This window comes from Halichoeres trimaculatus, unplaced genomic scaffold (genome assembly GCF_033239565.1).
Source record: "Halichoeres trimaculatus isolate MK-OKI-2021-1 unplaced genomic scaffold, fHalTri1.1 fHalTri1_scaffold_14, whole genome shotgun sequence".
In the NCBI taxonomy this organism is placed as follows: Eukaryota; Metazoa; Chordata; class Actinopteri; order Labriformes; family Labridae; genus Halichoeres; species Halichoeres trimaculatus.
Window position 1 is genome coordinate 30,105,739 of NW_027437192.1, and position 22,906 is coordinate 30,128,644.

The following is a 22,906-nucleotide window of genomic DNA, read 5'->3' on the forward strand; positions in this document are numbered from 1 at the left end:
GTTTGCAGCCGAGTGTGAAGCAGCTGAGATGAAGATCAGCACCTCTAAGTCTGAGGCCATGGTTCTCAGTCGGAAAAGGGTGGACTGCCCACTCCAGGTTGGGAGAGAGTCTTTGCCCCAAGTGAAGGGAAAAAGGAGCAAGATTAACAGACGGATCGGGGCAGCGATGGCAATGATGCAGACGCTATACTGGTCTGTTGTGGTGAAGAGAGAGCTGAGTCAGAAGGTAAGGCTCTCAATTTACCGCTCAATCTATGTTCCAACCCTCACCTATGGCCACGAGCTGTGGGTAGTGACCAAAAGAACAAGATTGCAGATACGAGCGGCTGAAATGAGTATCCCCGCAAGGTATCTGGGCTCAGCCTTAGAGATAGGGTTTGTAGCTCAGACATCCCTGAGAGACTTGTGGTAGAGCCGCTGCTCCTCCGTATCGAGAGGAACCAGATGAGGTGGTTCGGGCATCTGGTGAGGCTGCCTCCTGGACACCTCCCTGGGGAAGTGTTCTGGACATGTCCAACTGGGAGGAGACCCTGACAGGGGGTAGACCCAGAACAGGGTGGAGAGATTATGTCTCTCTGCTGGCCTGGTAATGCCTTGGTATCCCCCCAGAGGAGCTGGTGGAAGTGGCCAGAGACAGGGGCCACTGGTCTTTGCTGATAGCACTGCTGCCCCTGCAACCCGGACCAGATAAGCAGTGGAAAACAAACAAACGAACCTCATCAAAATGTTTCTCACATCCGTTAACCATGCTAATACGAGTTAATTTTTTGGATGCATTATGTTCAAGTCCTCTTTTCTCTTAAAAGTTTCTTTTTCATTAGTTATTGAACGTTCAAACTTGACTTTACTTCATGTTTCATGATGGCTGACAGCTGCTGTGCCTGTGTATGTTTTTTTTTTTTCTTTTTGTTGTTTTTTTTTAGTAAGATACATCAGACAAAGGGCCAAGAAGTGATTATACTTCAGAAATAGAGGAATAAAACATTTTTTTCTTTATTTCTTTCCTTTTACTTTTTTTAAAGGGGTTCCACACAGATTCTCTACTCCGCAGACTTGGCCTGCAAGATGGCGTTGCCTCTGATGGGGGTATTTTGGCTTCATAACCATACCACGCTAAAAGGCACAGCCACACTGTCCATTCCTTGAACAGTCTATGTTCCTGCTGCATTTGCTTTTTATCTTTAGTTGGAAGAAAAACAATCCATTATTTCTTAATCTAACAGATCAAACATAAAAAAGTCTTGTTCTTTTTGACATGGCTCAGAGGTTGGCAATGCCGTGTGAAACAAATGGACTGGACAAGTGTGGCTCAATTATTTAAAGAAGACTTATAAATGGTTATAAACGATGAAACAGAAATAATAATGCGTCTCTGCGCTGTGTGATATGATGAGACTGCCGACAATGTTTTCAAATTTGAGGCGATGAAAAATTCCTTTAGATCCATGTCAGGATATGAGTGATGGTTGTTAGAACTGTGAGAAACAATAGCAGAACAGAATGCATGAATTGTAACACAACATTAAACAGTCCAACTGATATCAAAAAACTTTTTCTGTGATACGTCAGACGACAGGCAGCAAAAGAAAAACATGTCTTTGAAAAGGTCACTTTGTCAGTTCAAGTCGACCCAGCTTTGTGTAAAAGAACATCTCAGCTCTCCGGGGACACATTGGCAGTCTGGGAGAGCGAAGCGTGGCCGTGAGCACAGCCATCACATCAGTCCTTTAGCGACAGAGCTTCTGGAGACGGAGGCTCGGCTGAGAGGAGCACAGGAGAGGTTTTGAAGGTTGATAAATAAATAACAGCTGTTCACAGGGTCAGAGAGGTCGAGTCAGTGGCCAGGAAGTGTTCAGGAGCTAATGCAATCGCCCTTACAGCGGAGATCCCCATACATGTGGGATATTTCTTAATACTCCAAGAGTTCAAAGCGACTAACAGGCAGCTAGCAGCCACATTTCTTATTCTTGGAGGATGATTTAAATTAAAAGAAAAAAACAATTTAGCTAGAAAAATGAAGTAATGTGATGCAGCTGTGTTTTCATTTAGCTACTCTAATTTTTCCCTCATTAGCAAAGAGCTAAAGTATCATGTTTATTGCCTCTGCCCCCTTTACCAATCAAATAGCAATTTAACATGTATTTTAATGTAATCAGTTTGTGACAAAGTGTGCAGCTGTGTGGGGGTAGGGAGGTTTTTGTTGATTTCACCCTGCTTTATATTTACTGGCCCACTTTTTTATAGAGTGTATCATCTTTACAAAAGGATCAGAGTATATTTGGTGTCCTCATCAGATATCTGCTGCAATCTGAAGCTCTGTGGACACCCGTAAACACAGACATATTACAGTGCACTCAGCTGAGGGGATTACCATGATAAAGCTTTAACCCGTCCCATCTAGAGTGGAGAAATCATTTTGATAAAGCCGGTGTTTCAGCGAATCAGAGAGGCCCCCATACTGAGAGGTTTTAATCTTCCTGCAGACACATCAGAGCAGGATAAACATGACCCTGTCTGTTCCGAAAAAACTTGATGGCACCGGTGACGTAAACTGTTTATGTTAACCTTTTACTTCCACTGATTATGAATCAGTACAGCCAGTGTCACATTTGGTGTTTCTGTTCTGGGTCAGATGTTACCATCCATAGGTCGGCCTGCTCTAAAAAGCAGATTCATTTCCATTTACTCTGATCCTCCACTGATCCTGTGGCATAAATGGGCGGCTAGCTGGCTCATGGGGCAAAGTACCTGACACAACTAGCATCCCTTCATCATAAAAATCAGTTGCTCAGCGCTGCTGCTCCATGAACACCAAACTGGTTATGTTTCACTCGGTGTTTTTTCCTGTGTGCCCAAGAATCCTATGTGTAAGGCACGGTGACATTATTTACACACAAGATTAGCTATCAGCAGCCAGTAGCATGTCGATGCTAGCTGGTGCTGGACTAAATGTTACCTGCAAGCTAAGGAGAAGGAGGCAAGGATGACGTCCTGGAGCTGCAGTGTAGGCTACGATGAGATGACATCTACCTGTTCTTCCATCCATCACAGGGAATGTAAGATCTATCTCCAACAAGATGGACAAGCTAGCTGTGCTAACCCAGCAACAGAGGGAATACCAGCAGAGAAGCATCATGCTATTCACAGAGACATGGCTAAAGAAGCTAACACCAGACATGAAAGCCACATTGGAAGGGTTTCACCTTCAGTGGCCAGACAGGGCAAAGGGGAGCAAGACTAAACAGATTGGTTAGGAAGGTCAGCTCAAGCCCGGGCTGCTCTATGGACCCTGTGGACACTGTGGAGGTGGAGGCTGGCAGGAAAATGATGGCCAAGCTGTCTTCTCTGATGGACAACATGTTATGTTATCAGTCTGGGCACATTTCAAACTTGTATAGTATTGGTTCTTCGCTGCTGTAACTCAGTGAATTCCCCTGTTGTGGGAAAATTGATGGATAATCTTATTTTATCATATCATGCAATTTATACCAAAATCATCGAAATAATGTCCTGGATCAATGCATTTGCTGCTTTTTATTTTTTTTTATTTTATATTTTTATTTTTATTTTTGTGTGCCATTTGTTATAAGAGCCCAAGCCAATGGCTATAGGGTTGGCAAGGACTCTATAGTAACCCAAAGAATATGTCCCAACCCAATTAAAGGCCAACAAGGCGGCTCTTATTTCTCAAATGTATACGATCATGACTGGGGATAAAAACCGACCTTGGGTCATTGAGGAACCCCATATGACAGCTTGTTATCCTGTTGAAGTTAAATACAATAATTGAACAGTGTGTTACCATTTTCTTTCAATACATGCACAAAGACTTATGGATTAAGCTGAGGTATGAAGTGGGTGTTGATGAAGAAATAAGATTTTCAGACTGAAACTTAAAAAAAAAAAAATAAATAAAAAAAGACTGGAAACATGTCTTCATATGCTGTAAAAATCAGCTTTTTTGTTTTGGGGTGGATGTGGTTTCTGGTATTTCTGCAGCCAGCCTCAAGTGGACACTTGAAGAGCTGCAGTTTTCAACACTTCAACATAGGCTACATAAAATACTGTATTTTTGCTCTGTAGAGATCTTAAAGTTCCCTCAGACCTCCAGTCAGCAGGCAGCTCATGTCACCAAACACTTTCTTGACTTAATGCAGCTTCACCTGTTTTGGTGTCGGGTGGATTTAGAAGACCCTGAGTGTCATACCAGTCAAAGCTCTGTACACTGTGAGCAATGTTTCTAACCCAATCCAGTACTGAATTTGCAGCGTAGGGAGGTTTTTCCAACTGGTGTCTTATGCCTTCTTCTTCGTGTCCTCGCTAACACTCTGGCAGGAGTGCTTGGATGAGCTGCAGTCTACTCACTGGCTTTTGGGAAGTCCAGCTAAGAGGGCGATGTCGTGGTCTAATCTGGAGATTTAAACATGAGCCAGTTTCTCAGAGCCAAATTGGGACAGTTTGGACACCTCCTTCAGATGATAGAGTGATTTCATATATCTAATTCTAAATTAATATTTTTTTCATCCAGTTTTTTCATCACATTCAAAATGTTTTAAAGAAGCATCAACTTTTGACAAATGCTCAAATGTGTGGAACCCTTGTCAGCAGGCGATGTGAATATGTTCATGCTGGGCCACCATCTGTGGAGCCGGCTCGTACTCACAAACATCATGTCTTTGGAAATGTTTTTTCTGCACGGATAATTACTTACCCTCTTTGAAAGAGATCCACATTGTGAAACTTGTGCAACTCTACAGAAAAATCCAATGTTCCCTGTACTTCAGACATGATATGATCCCAGTCATCACCTGTCAAGAGAGAAGACATTCAGTACGTACCAGACAAATGAGGCAAATAAGACAAATGATGACATTTCTCAGTCTTAATATCACACAGATATCTCCTCTGTTTGTGAAGGTGATGTGACTCATCCTGGTTACTGAGGCGAGAGGACTGAATAACACCCAGACATGCACCTTGGTCTGAAAATAAACAGTGGCATGAATGTTTGGGTAAATAATGTAAATATGAGCGCCATCATTTTATCCAGGAGCATTTCAGAATAGAAGCATGACAGGTGGTGCTGAAAACTGTTTTGGAAACTGTATCAAATAATAAAGTTCAACCAACAGGAGTCAACCGATTGAGCTTTTTCAGGCTTGATAGCAAATATTAGTAGTTCATGAGCCTGTAAACCATTGTTTGAAACAGATTACCGTAATTACTGTGTCACACTTCACCTCACTCCATAACTCTTGTATTGCCTTTAGGAAATGTGTGATCAAATCTAAAATCTACAACACAACATTAAGGAGTCAGCTGTTCATTAGTCATCGTTATGGAACAGTTAAGACTGGATTAAAACTTTGAATCCACCACACAGCCTATGCTCCTCTCAAATCTAACTACGCCTCAAATGCAAGCCCTGTGATTGGTCCACTAAGCAGGATTGTTTCCTATTTTAAAAGAAAATTCAAGAACTACCTCACATCAGCTTATGCTCCATATCCCATTCGAAATCTCCCCTCTAGGTTATAGATACTGTACAGTAATGCCAACATGTATCATCCCCGATATAACTTTGTATGCCTTTTATCATTATGAAAAAGCAGGAAATATATCAGGGATTTGTTTGTTAACTGTATGAAATAAAAACAAGATCCTACTCTTACCCTAACCCCAACCTAAAGGCCCATTTATGCTCAATGTTACGTACGTATGGATAGTGATACGGACGGAGCCTTCTACCAGTGCTCTGCATTTATTTTGTCTGTATGTCTCATAGACTGTATAAAACATGGACGTAGTCTCCTTGACGTCACCCGTCTGTTTCTGAAACAGAAAATTGAGCACATCAGCTATAGCGGCCATGTTGATAGTTGCAAGGACTTTGCGTACAACTATAGGGCGCTTGTCAGTCACGTGACCCTCCTGACCCTTGCCTCTGCTTGGGCAAGCTCGTGATCTTAACATCCTCTGAACTGCTGAGTTAGAAAAAAAAAATTACCCCCCCCATACAGTGTATCCCCACGGTAAAACCAAGCGGCAACCTCCAGTCTCAGAATATGAGACAATGCGGAAGTGCTAAAATCTGTTGTTTGTCGAGCGTTCGCTTGAGACTGGCTCCGGAAGTAGCGGAAGTCACATACACACCAAGCCAAAAAAAGCCATTTTCAAAGCAGAAATTAACCTATTTACAGCCTGGTTCAAAAAACGTCTCCTGTCTGAGTCGCTGATTTTACTATCATTACACACTGTGCAGGGTGTTTTTTTTTTCTAACTCGGCCGTTCAGGGGATATTAAGATTGTGAGCTCCCCCAATAAGAGCCACAGCTGAGGGTCACGTGACGGCTGGTGCCCTATGGCTGTAGGCGAAGCCCTTGCCACTACCAATATGGCCACTATAGCCAATGTGCTTCATTTTCTGTTTCAGAAACAGATGGGTGACGTCGGCGAGACTACGTCCATGTCTTATACAGTCTATGGGTGAAACTAGCGACTCAGACACGAGACGTTTTTTGAACCAGGCTGTAAATAGGTTACTTTCTGCTTTGAAAACAGCTTTTTTTGGCCTGGTGTGTATGTGACTTCCTGTACTTCCAGAGCCAGCTTCAAGCCGACGCTCGAGAAACAGCAGGCTCTAGCACTTCAGCATTGTCTCATATTAAATCGGAGGTTGCCGCTTGGTTTTTCTACACGGTTCCATGAAGCTCACAGACACAGACCAAACATGGCAGTAACACTGGAAACCGTGGGGGCAGTGTTGCTGTTACTAACCATTACAAAGCTTAGTGAGACACGAAACTGCCTCACCAACCACTATCTGCAACAACGCTGCCTCCGTTTTTGCCTTCTATGCAGGTGGTACATTATTATTATCTTATCCACAGTCGCCATGCTTGTTTTTGAGTTTTGTTGTCACAAAATTTTGACTCTGGGCTGACCCCCCCAATGGATGTACTGTTTAACTGTAATGACAACGCGAAGGACGTTTGCTGATACATTTTTAATAAGTAAAGGGAGTAGAAATGGGCCTTCAGTCCCAACTCTAACCCTGGCTCAAAGGTACCAAAGTCAAAATCTTTCCATGGAAATTTATGTGAATAAACAGGAATTTATGGGAGTAAATTGGGAATTAATAATGACAAACTAAAATGTAGCTAGGGTAAGTATATTAACACAAAACTTTAGCTAAGAAAATCCTATTTATTGCAAGTTTGAATGTCTATACTGTTTCTCGACCACATAGCAGCACTTTGCGGACTGCAGGGAGCCCACACTCCCTTCATGCACTGTGCATGATGCTCACAGCACAAGATCATAAAAGACACCAACTAAGGACGACATACAGTCAGGTAAGTTCTGATGAAACAAGTTTAACTTCACATTGAAAGTTTCTTGTAATTTTCCACCCCTTTGCAACCCTGCTTTTAATGTATTAACCTGTGGTTGAAAATCACCTACCACCTGACTGATGACACCACTGATGTCATACTTATGGTTTGTGAATATCAAAGCCAGGAACAACCCCATTACGGTATGTCAAATCAATCAGTAAAAAACATTTTGGTCAAGTTGATGACAACGGAGAGCAACAGAGTATCGGCTTTGGCAGAAAACACCCACTGTCTGTCAGTCAGGCTCTATTTAAGTATGTATTTATTATGTATGTACGACAGATATAATCTCAAGACTCTTCAAACAGGAGCAGGTCTAGACTATACTCTGTTTTATTTTGTTGTGCTCTATGTTTTGCTGCTGGTTTATGTTTTGTGTTTTCATCCTTTAAGAATGTCAACTCAAACACTGTTATTTTGACTTGCCTGTTAAAAAATGACATTAGGCTTAATGTGATTTATTAAAACACAGCAGTGTATTGTTTCAAGACAGTGCTATGAATAAAAATGTTAAGTTTTATGTTAATTCCGCCCACATGTCGGCTGATATTGTTTCAGATGCATCTCCACCTCCTTCACTGAGTGAAGCTCAGTTTTCCTTTTTAATAAACTTTTTATTCCTTTTTATTGCATAAATACATTATTTTAGAAAGCACAGATTCCTCCCCAAAGAGGGGGTAGTATGTTATCCAAGTAAAAATGCTGGATGTTTAGACTAAATGAACAGATTTTCAATCCTCTACATATTCATATGTTGAAAAAATCCCACTCTCATCTATAAAAAATGCATTAGATCTTCAAGTGTCTTGCTGAAATAATGAGATTACTACATCTCCTCACTAATTGAAGACACATTGGAAGGGCCTGAAACCTCCAAGTCCTGGCCAATCAGAGGGAAGGGGCTTGTTAGACAAGAGGCCTTAAAGAGACAGCGGCTAAAATGTAGAGGCAGATCCATCCGACTCTTTTCTGCTGCTTGTTGACCTCATTCACACCGGCTGCACACTCAGTCTGGCATGTAACAGGAACACCAGACAGACACAGTTAAACACTGCTATAAACTGAAATCTTATCAAGTGTTTTTGTCTTATTTCAAGTTTGGTTTCAAGTAATTTAATCTAAAAAAAGTAGGTCTGTATTTCTTGTAACGGGCCAATAAAATCTGCCAATTGATGAAAAAAATGCTTGAAAATTTACTCGCAACTGGAATAAAGTCTAAATACTGGAAACCTTTTTTCTTGTTCCACTGGCAGATTTTTTTTTCTTGTTGCAAGCAATTTAGATCTCATCTTGTCTTCAAATAACTTTAAATAAGATATTTATCTGGACTGGTGAATGTGGCTCATGATAAGACTAAACAGAAATTTTCTGTTGAAAATGCCCCCCCCCCCCCCCCCCCCCAAAAAAAATACTACTAATAATAAAAAATAAATAAATAAATAATAATAATAATAATAATAATAATAATAATAATAATAATAATAATAAAATAAATAAATACAATAAAATAAAACACAGTAAAACAAAATAAAATAAAAAAAATAAAAAAAATTAAGATTTAAAAAAAAAAATATATATATATAATGATTCATTATATTTATTTGCTGTTGAGTCAAGTTAAATACAATCTGGTTCTCACACGGTTTGTATTATTTTGAAAGTCACTTAGCGTTCCTTTACTTAAATGCACAATTCTCTGTCCCTCTCAATTCACTCTGAGCAAATTGCACAAAACCAGTGGGCTTGCAAATATGATCCAGAAGGCTCAGACTTGCAGGAGCAGGGACACAGTCGGGCTGTAACAGAGCAGATCCAGTGTGACTGACACATTGACTTGAATAGAAACCTATCTGATCCTGTGCAGTGATGGAGCTGAACAGTAAAACATCTGTGTGAGAAAAAATAGGTTAGATTTTTTCAGAGCTGTAAATCATGTAAAGCTAGAGGGACAGAATAAAAAATAAAATAAGCTCAATACACCCGTTTAAGAGATTTTTTTTAGCCTACGAAAACTGAAAATGACAGATGCATTGTTGAACTGTTGGGGTTTATAACTGTGTCAGTCATTTTAATATCAACCCAATCACAGACATCACCCAAGGCATCAAAATGCCTTTCACACACTTTCAAATCAGTGGTAGAAAACCTGAGGTAAGAAGGGACCTCGCCGTGTCTTTTCCAAAGATTACTTTCTGCTTGCTCACCTTGGATCAGTGGCCTCTTGCACAGTCGGTATAACTGCCATAACCCCAGTCAATAAAAACACAGCTCAGGTACTTTTATAATCTTATTGCCCCCAAACTCTGAACTGTGTCCCACTGTACCATAAAACACACACGTACACACACACGTGGTGTAAACACTTTCACAGATTCAAGATAAAAAACACAGTTTTTCTTCACTTGGCCCACACTTGAGGATAAAGGATCTAAAAACTAAATGTAGTAGCCAAACAGTCCTATCAAAGCAGCACAGGAGCCAGATACTGAGTTTTTCCTCAACATACTCATGGAGCCAACATATGTCTCACTTTAATGGTTTAATATGAAAACACATGAGAGGCAACTTTGACAAGATTCTGGAGCCAGCTTTAAAGCATTAACATTTTTTTTGGTTAACGATTTAACCAATTTACAGAACATGTTAGCTCCATTAGCTTGCTAGCTGCAGCCAATCAAACCTGCCAGTTACAGCGTTGTTTGCGGCTGAGGAGAAGCGCTGGAGCTTTTTTTCCCCCACTGTCTGAAATGAAAGCCCCCTCTTTCAGGGATTTCTTTGAATTAAAATGCTTTCTGCTCTCTTTTTAATCTCAAACCACACATGCAAGAACGCTCTGCTTAAAAGGCACGGCCACAGCAGCTAATGAGGCAGCGACGAGCTGGTCAGTCGCTAATAAAAAAGAAAAAGATTAAAGCTGCTACTTTGTGTTGCCATGGCGGGAACATCAGTGGTTTTCACAGGATGTCTGCAAACTGAAACAAACTTTAATTAGCGGGAAGCTTTGCATTTTAGTTACAGTGAATTTAATGTCTCACGATACCCCAGTGCCAGAGCTGTGGTGTAATGAAACCAGCCTGTCAGAGTACATTTTCCCTGCTTAAAGAAAATGTACCCACACCGTACAAGGCTTTCAGCCAGAGAAATTAAGTGCTTACCACAGAGATGATGCAGCTTTTAAAGTTTTATTTTACAGCACCGTCTCGGTTTCTGTTTTGACACTTGTGTGTGCATCTCCCCTGAATTCTCTGTGTCAGTTTATACAACATTTACAGGAGGACTAACCGAGCATCACACACATGCAAGGATTATATTTCAAAGCATTCAATGAGGGGTTATTTGATACACTTTGCTGTACACACTGTCGGTGTTTGTTGGTGACAGCTCAGTTTGCCATTTTCTCTGAACTCTGTGGAGTATTAAGTCTATATGTCTGCTTTTTTTTCCCCCAGTGCTCTCAGACATCAAGGATTAAAAAGCAGGTTTATGTGCAGAAAAGCTGAAATGTTGCCAATGTGAATGTGCATTAAATTTCTTTAGAGTGGGATCATTTTAATGCTCTGTGGCCTGAGATCAACTTGGTTTTGTTTTTCACCAGAGAAGGCCAATATGTTTCTTTCACGGCCAATACGGATACCACTAAAAATAAGTCAAGAAGGCCAATAATCCAGATTTGGAGCCAGACGTTGTGCTAGATATTTTACTTTCTGTCATTTGATAGACGGGGCGTAAACATTTTGTCATAATGAACAATGATCCTTTGATGAAAAAATTCTGTGATGATGATGATGAGACCAACTGGTTATGAATTGAATATTATAGCATGTCATCACAAAAGCAACTCAAATGCAACTTGTAACATTAACTATGCAGGGTAAATATGTTGCTCAGTGGGTAGAAAGAGAAAATATTAACTAAGAAAATAGACTAATAATAGGAAATAAGAATAAAAATACCCACCCTGCTGTCGAAAGCTTTGTGAAGTTTAAAAAAAAATCACTCCCACAGCAGGTGGAAAGTGCTTTTTTGAATTAAACTGAAAAAAATCTGAACTGTTTTCAAGAGAAGTTTCAATTCAAGTTTTTTGCCATCTTTTTATTTTTTTGTATGCAGTCATTTCTTGTATTCATTACTTCAGTCAGCATTTCAAAGTCTGGAAACATTTCACTCAGTGAAGTAATGAACAGTTGGCGCAACTTTCAAAAAGACAGGTTTTTAGATCGTGCTAGAACCCGCCTCATTTGGAGGAAATCCTGGAGCATGTCACCAAGGCACCCCAATGCATCATCTCTATAGATCTTAAAGGGCAACTCAAGTTTTTTTGACACCTGGACCTTATTTATAGGTGTGTGCATGCTCATATACTCACTCAGACAAACATTGTGCAGCTCGGAGTCCTTCAGAAGTTATTTAGATCCAGCTGATTTTAGCCGCACTCAGCGGGGGCCACGGCAAGGGAGCTTGATCTCTGCAAAATCGCTCATTTTGGCTATATTTTTTCATCCATCGCCAGTGTTATCATAAAGTCAGCTTGTCTACCATCTTCAGGTGGGTCAGCTGACCCAGAGCTGACCTGGTAAACAAACGTTTGACGGTTGTCCGTACCGGTTTGAGCCTGAGTACACGGACGAGGAGCTCCATGAAAGAAGGATGCAGAGGGAGAGAGACAAAGAGCTGGCAACAAACAGGAGCACGTCCACGACTCAATGCAAACTGGTGGTGCACTTGTGGACAGTGTTGGCCTATGGCAACAGAAGAGGAGTGTGTTTGTGATAACACTGGCGATGGATGAAAAAATATAGCCGAAATGAGCGATTTTGCAGAGGTAATGTCCAGCGCTGAAGCTCCCTTGCCGTGGCCCCCGCTTAATGCGGCTAAAATCAGTTGGATCTAAGTAACTTGTGAAGGACTCCGAGCTGCACGATGTTTGTCTGAGTGAGTATATGAGCATGCACACACCTATAAATAAGGACCAGGTGTCAAAAAAAACGGAGTTGCCCTTTAAGCACCAAATGAGCAACAACCTGTGACAACAACATGTCAACTTAATACCTAATTAGTTATGCACGCTCGCCACCAACTGGACAGGGGGTCATCTGCAGGTGCTGTATGTGATTAACGAATGGTTGTGTGACAATGAAAGTGATGAACTGGATCACTCTCAAGGTTCCTGATCCAATCCAATCCAATCCAATCAAAATGACGGGCAACCTTGAGATTTTCCCATCACTGCTTAAAAAAGGCTGTCTAAGACAGACAGTAATCAGTTAATGCAACCCTTTTGGAGCTGATATTCATTTGCAGAAAAGTGTCAATTTTTTTTGAAAAATACAAACTTCAACACTTTTCTTCATTTAAATGACTTCATGCTATGTTTATTAAACAGCTCCCAGGCTCCACAGCATGTCTTATATAGTTAAATGAAAACTTGAAAAAGTAAATAGCTCCCCCTAAAGTTTTCTAGAGTAAGAAAAAGTTTTCTAAAGAAAAAAATGGCTCTGGGTGGAACCAATCAGATGGTACTGTGGGTGGAACAATGCTAGAGACAGAAAAGTGACAGAGGCAGAGAAGTGCAGCTTTGATTTTAAAAAGGCTGATGCCAATGTGCTGAACATCAGTGATGATATGCGGCATCCCTACAGTGAAGCATGGTGGTGTCAGCATCATGCTGTGGGGATGTTTTTCAGCAGCAGGAACTGGGAGACCAGTCAGGATTGAGGGAAAGATGAATGCAGCAAAGTACGGAGACATCCTGGATGAAAACCTGCTCAGACTGGGTTCATCTTTCAGCAGGACAATGACCCTAAGACTCCAGCCAAAATATCAAAGGAGTGGCTTCAGTACGACTCAGTGAAGTTCCTTAAGTGGCCCAGCATACGGAGCATACATTCATGTTAAGCATCTTGATGCATATTAAATGAGCCCTTTACACCCTAAGATCTCCAAATTGGGGGTTGAGGTTGCTGTGCAACAAAAGGCCTGAAAAATACTGGAGTTGATACTTTGAGCCAGTGATATAAAGATCAATACTGACACCTCTGAATAAATTTACATGTGTTCCCTTTATTATGGGACAGGAATGTGTCAAATAGACCTCGAAGATGTGATTTGGGTATGTCATTTTTCTTGCAGAGAAGCAAAAAAGAGGCCAGGCCTTAAAGGGTTAGGAGCAGGTCTGTGCTGATTACTTTTATGTTATTGAGAGAGAGAAACAATAATCCTTCATAAGAACAGCTTGAATCACTAACAAGGAAAATAAAAAAATCAGTTCAAACAGAAAAAGAGAGTAAACACAACAGCACTTTCTGTTTGTGATGCAGCCGCCTTGAATCAGTGATGAGGTAACTGTGGATGAGAGATTTTATCACTTATGTATGCAAAAACAAAAAAAAGTGCAGATTAATCAAAGATCAGAATCAATTTCTCACTTCATGAGCAGAGGAATACATTTAAGGTCCCTTTCCCCACAGCTCAATTTCATTACTGAAAACAGGCGAACCTGAGGTGTCTTTTTCAATTGGCAGAGCACCAGTCTCGTCTACCATCCACCTCACTTATGCTGACAAGATGAATTATGCGGATTGTTGCCAAGTCTGAGAGAAGAAGGGCCGTAAATCTGCAGAACAACCTGAACCTATACTTGAAGGCAGCCGTGTCCGTGTTTAGGGTATAAACATACAGGCCGGCCGTGCGTTCACACAGTCCTGAGAGAGTCGCTAACCTTCTCCAGCGGTGAATTAGCTTTAGCTGCTGCTGCCAGCAGAGGGGAAAGTGACATGGCTGTTTGTCTCGCTGACTCTGCATGTGATGTCACATTGACAAACTCATCACACAGAAGAAAGACACGTCGTGTGTGTGCGTGTGTGTGCGTGTGTGTGTCAGGGTAACAATGCAGGCAAGCAGTGATGTGTCATGAGTGTATTAAAGGTCATTTGATGGGAGCCTGTGAGGCGGTGTACAGCCTGTTTTCCTTGCTGTTGATTAAGCTAGCTGAGGCTGCATCAGTGCTTCCTCCGTTCAAGCCAACATCCTGGTTATTTGTCTCAGAGACTCAAAGAAAAGGCTTCTTCCTCCTCCTGCATGTAGACCAGAGACTGTACAGCGCACACTTTATCTAAACTCTACCAAAACAATCTGTTTCAAACATGGACGTTACTCATTAATATTAAGCCTCTGCTGAAAGTCTACGACTAACTTAATCACATCAGGGAGGCCTGGACCAGAACACCCACACACAGCTTCAAAGGCATACAGCTGTCATTCATCAGAGGGAGAAACATTGAATTACTTTGATGAAGATCAGGCTGCTGATGATGATGATAAGGGTGAAGCAACTCCCCAACTGGACTTAAAGAGGGGATGTTGTGCTTTTGTTTGTCTTTATTCTGTCCCTTCAGTAACTCTCTAGTAGCTTTACATGATTAACAACTCAACACAATCCCTATTTTTCTCACACTGGTGTTTTGGAAAACACTTTTATTTTACTCCCTGTCTGTAACGCTGTTGCTTTAAGGTTCCCCAACCCCCTTCACTCTGATTGGTTGGCCCATTTGGTATTTGAGGCTGGTTCCTCAAAGGAAGTTTTGTGAAGATTACATGCTAATTTTCTGTTCTGATCAGTTTACACACAGATTCAGGGATTCATACAACATATGAGCATAGAGAGGTTTGAAAATCTGCACGTTTAGTCTGAACATCCAGCATTGAACCAAGATGTTAATTAACCCTTTCAACAAAATCCAAAAAAATATTTCTTTATTATTTTATTTATATATTTTTCAGTATCACATTCAGTAAATAATTTAGTATTATTAACGTTTATTTATTTATTTATTTTTGTTTGCATTCTTTCAATGCAAAAGATACTTATTCTAAAAAGTAAGTAAAATTTTGATGTTATTTTTTCCTTAACTACTGAAAAATTAGCGACCATTTCACTGAAAAAAAAAAAAATAGAAGAAGGTGATTTATGAGAAAAGCCATTTTTTGGAAAGGGCTAGAATACAATTTCAGCTGCCAGCGGTGGAATGATAATCCTCAAGTGGGTAGAATACTTTAGATTTATTCATTTATTTATTCCTTTATTTGTTCATCAGGCTTTGAGGAAACTATCATTTTGATGAGACAGAGGTCTTTAAACTCATGTATCAAATCTGACACAGTTCTGCTGGGGTTTCTGTCTCTTTCAGGAAGTTTGTCTTTTCTACAGTAACTTGCTGCAAAATGCTTTGTTTATGATAGATTCAGACAAGGTAACATGGCAGATTATCTTTTTTTTTTTTTTTTGCCCTTTGTAAATAATATAACTGAGAGTATGGTCTAGACTTGCTCTTTTAGTGTAGTGTTCTGAGATGACATCTTTTATAACTTGGTGATACACTAATACTGACTGATGCACTGATTTTTGATTGTTTTGCACCTTAATGTATTTTAAAGGATAAACTATTGACATATATTAGCAGGGCCTGCAACCTGTGGCTCTTTGACTCCTTTACAGTGGCTTCTTGTACCTTACAAAAAATATAATTGATGTAACAAATTACTATTTTTCTTACAGAGGGTATTTATGATGACAACACTGACACTAAATAAAGTAATGTTTTAAAATTTTGTTGAATTAAGTATGATTCACATCCAGTAATAAAGCCTGCCACTGCTCTATTTTATCTCCAACTTTCCATACACATGTGGCTAACCTCAAGTTTTGCACCCCTGGATGAAACTGAAGCAATGAAAAGACAAATCTGGGAGAAAATACAGATTTTCATTCTTTCATGCTTCACATGTGGCAGGAAATTATCAAACGGCTCAAAAAAGATGAGGTGAGTGGCATTATCAATATATGTTATGAAATCAAGTCTTCTTTTTGTAGTTGTACAATTTCATACATTTAGAAACTTCTTGTTTAGATGATTTTTCAATATATCTTAACTGTGTGCAGATTGTTATACCCCATATTGTCTTTGTTGTGAAAGTGAAGTAGTTTTTGTGGCTCTGGAATGACATCAGTCCAGGTGAGATGAGACAAAATGGCTCCTTTGATAGTAAAGGTCGCAGACCCCTGGCTCAGATTGTAAATACAGTAGAGTGTGTCATACTTCTGCCTGCTTTTCTAACTTTCCAGTGTTAGGGCTCTGTTTTTTTATTATCATTTCGAAGGTTGTGATTAGCTTAATAAAAAATGAACTGAAACCCCAAATCACAATTAGCCTCAGGGTTTTGTTGTTTTGTTCTGCTTTTTTTTCCCTAAAAAACACGCTTTAGTCTTACAACAAAATCCAGCACCACAGATTAAACCCTGTTTATAACGAGAACTCTTTCACTGGGAAACTCATACATGAGACCCCTCACACATCAGCTTCCTGGACTTCTGTCTGTGATGTTGTGCAGCTCTTACATTTCTGTGCCTCTCCAGAACCTGTAGCCAAGCTGATGCTTATCACTGCTGCTTGTGCACTTTTACGAACTATCCCTCCCTAATTTGCAACTTACCGAGTATCATTAAGCACTGATCATTACAGAACAGCCATCTGCTGTCTTATTACGGTTTGACGCAGGCCACCACACACGCTGGCCCTGTCGGAGGTCTGCACTTTGTAACAACACTAATTCCTCAACCTCAACCGCAAAAAACTCCTGGCTGCCCCGATGCCAGACACCCCTCCAGCTTTTTCTGGTGGTGTCAGCTCAGGTGGGAATGCTGAGTGACATCTTCCAAGTCATTTAGGAGAGGATGAGGAGGCAACATGATCACAGGGACTGAATGTGCAATGTGCAGATTTTGCTGATCCTCGAAAGGTGTGAATATTACACAGAATCATTTTGTGCCATGACTGAAAGCTGTGTGTGTGTGCTGTGAGAGTGTGAGTCTGTGTGTGTGTTTGTGTGTGTGTGTGCACTGCTCAAAGGGATGGAAATTAATCTCAGCCTTTATTCTATTCATTAATATTCAACTCCCTCGACAGAACACCAAAACAGACAAAGGAGCGTCACCAACAGGGAGAGGTGACAAAGGACTGATAAGCCACAGCACCTGGGAAAGAATAAATAACACAAACACTGAGAGTTTCCTGCCTCACATTTAAGAGTATTTCATTAAAGAGTATGCAAATCCAGTATGACGACCACATTCCTGTGCACTGTGACTGATTTAGAGTCAAACGCACTGACACACTGGATATGAAAGAATGCCTTAACAGGAAAGCACTGAGCCAGCAGTCATGTGATGCTATAATCTGGCATTTGCTAAAACCTTGCTTGCATAGAGCTGTATCACGCTCTCTGTTGTTGAAATTACAATACCAAATCCCTGCAAATGCAGAGAGAGAAAAAAGAGAGAAGGGGACCGAGTGGCCCGAGTTATCACGCTAAACGAGTTGGAGTATGACTTTGAGAGGATGTGATGGGGAGGTCCTTGATATCTGAAAACGAGATTCTTTTCATCAGAGCACTTCTGTGCACAAAAAGCAGATTAAGTCAGAGGCTGGAAAATTCTATATTTGTGACTGCGAGGTCCTTTTAGCATGATTTTGAGAGCTGTTAGAGTGAATGTTGTGAAGTTCAGAGCGTAAAGTGATGCATGCAGGAGAGCTGCTGGAGGATTGGTTGAATAAGCTAGGTGCATGTTTACTGCTCTGAAACCTCGGTCTTGTGGTTTGCTGAATGAGATGTTTACACCAGGCAGTCACATGAGGGCCTGAACTCGTGCTGCAGCAGAGGACAAACAATCTGATTAACTGTAATCTGTTTAACCTTGTATTATTGTTCACTTCTGTTTTTATCTTTCGCACAACCTGCTGGGAAACAATTATTATTATTTAAAGTAGGAGCTTTGTTCCTGTGTGACAGCTTTGTAGGACTAATTCAGACAACTGCACACTCTGCACTCTGAAGCAATACAGTGATTTAGATTTATGCAGAAACAACCTCTTATTTCTAAATGTTACAATTCCATGCATCTTTCTCCTTTCTTTATGAACTTATCAGTATGTTTGCTTCCATCTCTCTGCACAAGGACAAATGCCCAGTGACTGCTAATGTCAGACAAAGACCCTCAGCTGCTCCACAGCACTAGGCTGTGCTGTATGAATGAATGAAGCTGCATTTGCCGGTATTCTGACATCGCTCCGCCGGGTTAGCAGTCTGCACTGTAGCACCTCTCTGCTGCCTTTAACACCGAGCTCCATCCTCTCATGTTCCACGCACATGCACACATCTACAGCCTCCCACTGAAGCGCAGTCAGGGAGCCACGCGTGGAATAAGAGAGTCTCACCTTAGCACTGATGAAGAATAATATCCGCAGAGGCTTCTTCTGGTCCAGGCGTCTCTCTGTAAAGCGTAATGTTTATATCAGCGCTTCTCCGGCTGCTGCTGCTGTTGCCATGGTTATTCATCCAGACCCTGTATGTTCTGCAGTCCCCCCTTCTCTGTCTCACTCTCTCCCTCCCTCTATTCCCTCCCTACCTCTCTCTCCCACTCCCTCTCTCCTGACGGGGATTTCAATTTGGGAAAGTGCGGCAGCGTCTGTCGCGGAATCTGCCTTTGTTTTCATCCCCAGGGTCCGCCCCTCGTTTTGCAGACAATACGGAAAGACAGTGGTCAGTTTCATAGAGGGAATATTAATTATATCCAGCAGCCTGCCACTGTGTTTGTATACGTGTATGTGTGTGTTTGAGTGTGTTGTGTGTTCTGCTGCTGCACTATAGTATGTGCGTCCAGCGTGCGAGCTGACGTCACTCCCTGCCCCCTAAAAGCTGAAGTGAACCGTGCAGTCGCATTTTATCATGAGAAACAAAAGGATGAGAGTGTTGAGAACAGCAGAAGAAGTGATGCACTTGAAACAGTGTCACGTGACTTTAAGGAAACACAGATGCAAAAAAAAGACACTTGTCTCAGTGACACCCCGCGGTGCATCCAGAAAGTATTCACAGTGCAAAACTTTTTTCACATTGTATTACAGCCTTCTTCTGAAATTTAGTAAGTTCTTATGTTTCCTAAAAATTCTACACACAACATCCCATAATAAGGAATTAAGAACTGTTTTTAGATTTTTTTTTCCAAATTTGATAAAATGTCTCCAGGCACAAATCTGGGGAAGGGTCCAGAAACTTTTCTGCTGCTTTGAAGGTCCCAATGAGTCCAGTGGCCTGCATCATCTGTGAAGGGAAGGAGTTCAGAACCACCAGGACCTGGACCCCCATCTAAACTGAGGGGCCGTTTACACTACAATGGTTGCAGCTTGAAACATAAAGTATTGTTGGATTTCGGCCTCACGTTTACAGGGAAACAGCATTTCATCCAATCTAAAATGCAAACTTTTGAAAGTGGCCCCCAGAGTGGATTTTTTCTCATGATCTCTGGCCACCAATGCTGTGTAAACACAGGCAGGCATTTTTCAGTGGAAACGATGACATCACGCTCCGTTTGGTGAATATGCACGTGTATGGTCGTTGTGATCATCGCGGTAGGTGGCGCTTCTCGCGAGGATAGTGACAAAGCTCAGTTTGGAGAAACAGAGGAATGTTATTTAGTATTATAATACAATAAAATTATATTATAAAATGGAAGATTTATGAGAGAATATCAATACGGGAGGGCGGTGGGAAAAAGGGGTAAAACACAGTAGTTTCCTGGCCAAAACAGGAGACTTGACAGCTATGAGTCCATGAGAAAGAAAACTCTCTGCTCTGATGAGACAAAGATTGAACTCTTTGGTGTCATGTTTGGAGGAAACCAGGCAGCGCTCATCACCTGGACCATACCATCCCTACAGTGAAGCATGGTGGTGTCAGCATCATGCTGTGGGGATGTTTTTCAGCAGCAGGAACTGGGAGACCAGTCAGGATTGAGGGAAAGATGAATGCAGAAATGTACAGAGACATCCTGGATGAAAACCTGCTCCAGAGAACTTTGGACCTCAGACTGGGGCCACGATTCATCTTTCATCTGGACAACGACCCTAAGACCACAACCAAGATATCAAAGGAGGGGCTTCAGTACAACTCTGTGAAGGTCCTTGAGGGGTCCAGCCAGAGCCCAGACTTGAATCTGATTGAGCATCTCTGGAGAGATCTGAAGATGGCTGAGCACTGGCGCTCCCCATTCAACCTGATGGAGCTGAGAGCAGCTGCAAAGAGAAATATACCAAATAGCGCAAAGAGAGGTGAGCCAAGCTTGAGGCATCATATATAAAAAATGTGATGTCTACTTTTTTATTTCTAATAAACTGCAAAAATCAAAAATCTCTCACCGCTTTGACCTACTGAATGCTACAAAGTTCTCTATTCTGTGGGTTCAGATGAAATCAGACTTCCTATCTTGTCTTCATGTTGGGTCTTTGTTCATGATAAAACATTATTAGGTCTTGACTTGCTGTTATCATAAAGCCACTTTAGATAATGTTGTGCTATGTAAATAAAGATTGATGAACTGATTGATTGATCTCTTCATGACCCGCAAAAGTAAACAAGCCCTTAAAAAGCAGAGATACTAGTGTCTGTTTAGTTTTTTTTTTTTTTTTTTTTTTTTTGTCATTCAAGCATTTAGCAGGAGATAAAACCGCATACTGCTGACACAGATTTTTCCGCTGCATAACAAAAAAGTTTCCTGAGAGTGGTCAGAGCTTTCTAACTTCATTACATGGTGTACCTGGACTTCTTACAAGATGCTGGTATAACTTCTTGTCTTTTTCATCTGGCAGTTTCACTTGGAATTTCACAACAGAAGCTAAAATATATAACCCATGGTGCCCGATGCACACACCAAAGTTTCTGCTGCACCGTGGGACAGTGGCTGGTGCTGTGGCCTCACAGCAGAGAGGTTCCTAGGCAGGTGACATGTTCACCTTGCGCCATATGTCAGCTGGGATAGGCTCGAGCCTCCCTGCAACCTTGGGAGGCAAAACGAGCACAAATAATAGCTGGATGGGCAAGGTTTATTATACAGCATTACTAGATGGGGGCTACAGAGGTTCTTTGTTTGCATGGTGAAATATGGAATTTTTTCCTTTAAGTCCCTGTGAGGACTTTCTGAGTGATCTTGAAAAAGTTTCTCTTCTAGATTTGTTTGTTTGGCTTGATTTATGGCACATCAAAGTTTCCATGACAACACCACGCTGGATGATTTGGTTTAGTAGTGAAAACGATTTCTGTGATTAATTTTGTAGTGATGGTGGACACTGGAGCCTAACTGTCAGACAGAAAAAGGACAGAAGAGCAGAAGAAAGATAAACAGGAGAGAGATAGAGCACGAGTTAAAGGCTAACACAGGAGCTAAACTGTTTGTGCTTATGTTGACTCCAGCCTACAGTCAGCAGTTATTCTGCAGTGGTCTGTTCAAACTTGAGAGTCTATCAATAAAATGAAGAGTGAGGTTACGTTAGCTCTGATTGGTAGATGACTGGCAGGACATAACCAGGATTAACTAATGTTACATGTTACAGACTTGTCTTACAGCACCAAGCTGTCAGCTGTGCTAGATATAAACAGCTACTAAACTACCTACAAACTGACAGTGTTTACTTGTTGAATTTTACCTTGCCTCGTTTATGCATTGTATTCAGTAAAAAAATAATAAAAAAGTTCTCTTGAACAAAGAAGAGTCAAAAAGAAAATCTGATCTCCATTCATTGCTGAAACAAAAGCCTAGTTAAGAGTTAGGTCTTCACGACAGTGTGTGAGAGAATCCATGCCAAAAGGTTCCATTGCAGTCCAATTAAAACACACCCTCCCAACAGTCCTTTTGATAACCATATACTATGAAAATCCACATCAGCCGCTCATAACTTATCAGTACCATTACAATTGAAAATCAAGAACATAGTCATGATTTATTCTGGCTACACAAATAAAGACATCAATATAGGCTTTCACACCTTCTACTAGAAGAGTTTGTGGGGAGCCTCATGGCCAAAATACACCAGATGTGTTTCCAATCTGTCACGGCACTGGATCAGATAGGTTTCCATTCAAGTCAATGTGCCAATTTACACTGGATTCATTCTTTGAAGTATGTCTGTGTGGCTGGTTTGGCAGGTCACAGGTAACCATCCTATTATTGCCAGATGCCAGAGCTGTGACGCATAAATTCAGTGTAGAAAGAATTAAGCAGGACAGGAAGTCGTGCATGGAAACTACCTAAAAACATCCAGTGACTTTCAAAATAAAACAAACCATATCAAAACCAGAGCATATTTAGCTTAACTTTGACAACAAATGGACATAATAAGCAGTGCCAGACCAGGAGTCAACAGGTTTGAGGTTTTACAACCCAACATGAATGAAGAGAGACTTATTAATAGAGTTGGTAGCGCCAAAACTCCTCGATCTTGCAACTTCAGGTGTCTGTCAGTCATGAACGCAGTCAAAACGCGATGGAGTGGAGCAGGACTGCAGACGCATCTGGTGTATTTTTGGCGTAAAACAGACAGCAGCTCAAAAAAAGCATTTCAGACAGAGGCTGAAATAAGGGTTTTACTCAACACCCGTGAGAGAAAAACAGGGATTTTTGTTTT

The 22,906-nt window shown here is 41.0% G+C and overlaps 1 protein-coding gene across 1 annotated transcript in view; it reads right to left on the reverse strand.

Annotated features, from left to right (window-relative positions):
* The window catches only part of fam135b (family with sequence similarity 135 member B), an 80,893-nt gene extending 62,051 nt beyond the window's left edge, over positions 1 to 18,842 (reverse strand). The window contains exons 1-2 of the mRNA XM_074686878.1: positions 18,668 to 18,842; positions 4,712 to 4,808 (exon numbers count right to left, since the gene is read on the reverse strand). Coding sequence (XP_074542979.1) covers positions 4,712 to 4,788 — 77 coding nt within the window. The 5' untranslated portion in view covers positions 4,789 to 4,808; positions 18,668 to 18,842. The remainder of the gene's footprint in view (positions 1 to 4,711; positions 4,809 to 18,667) is intronic.
* Positions 18,843 to 22,906: the final 4,064 nt, after the last annotated feature.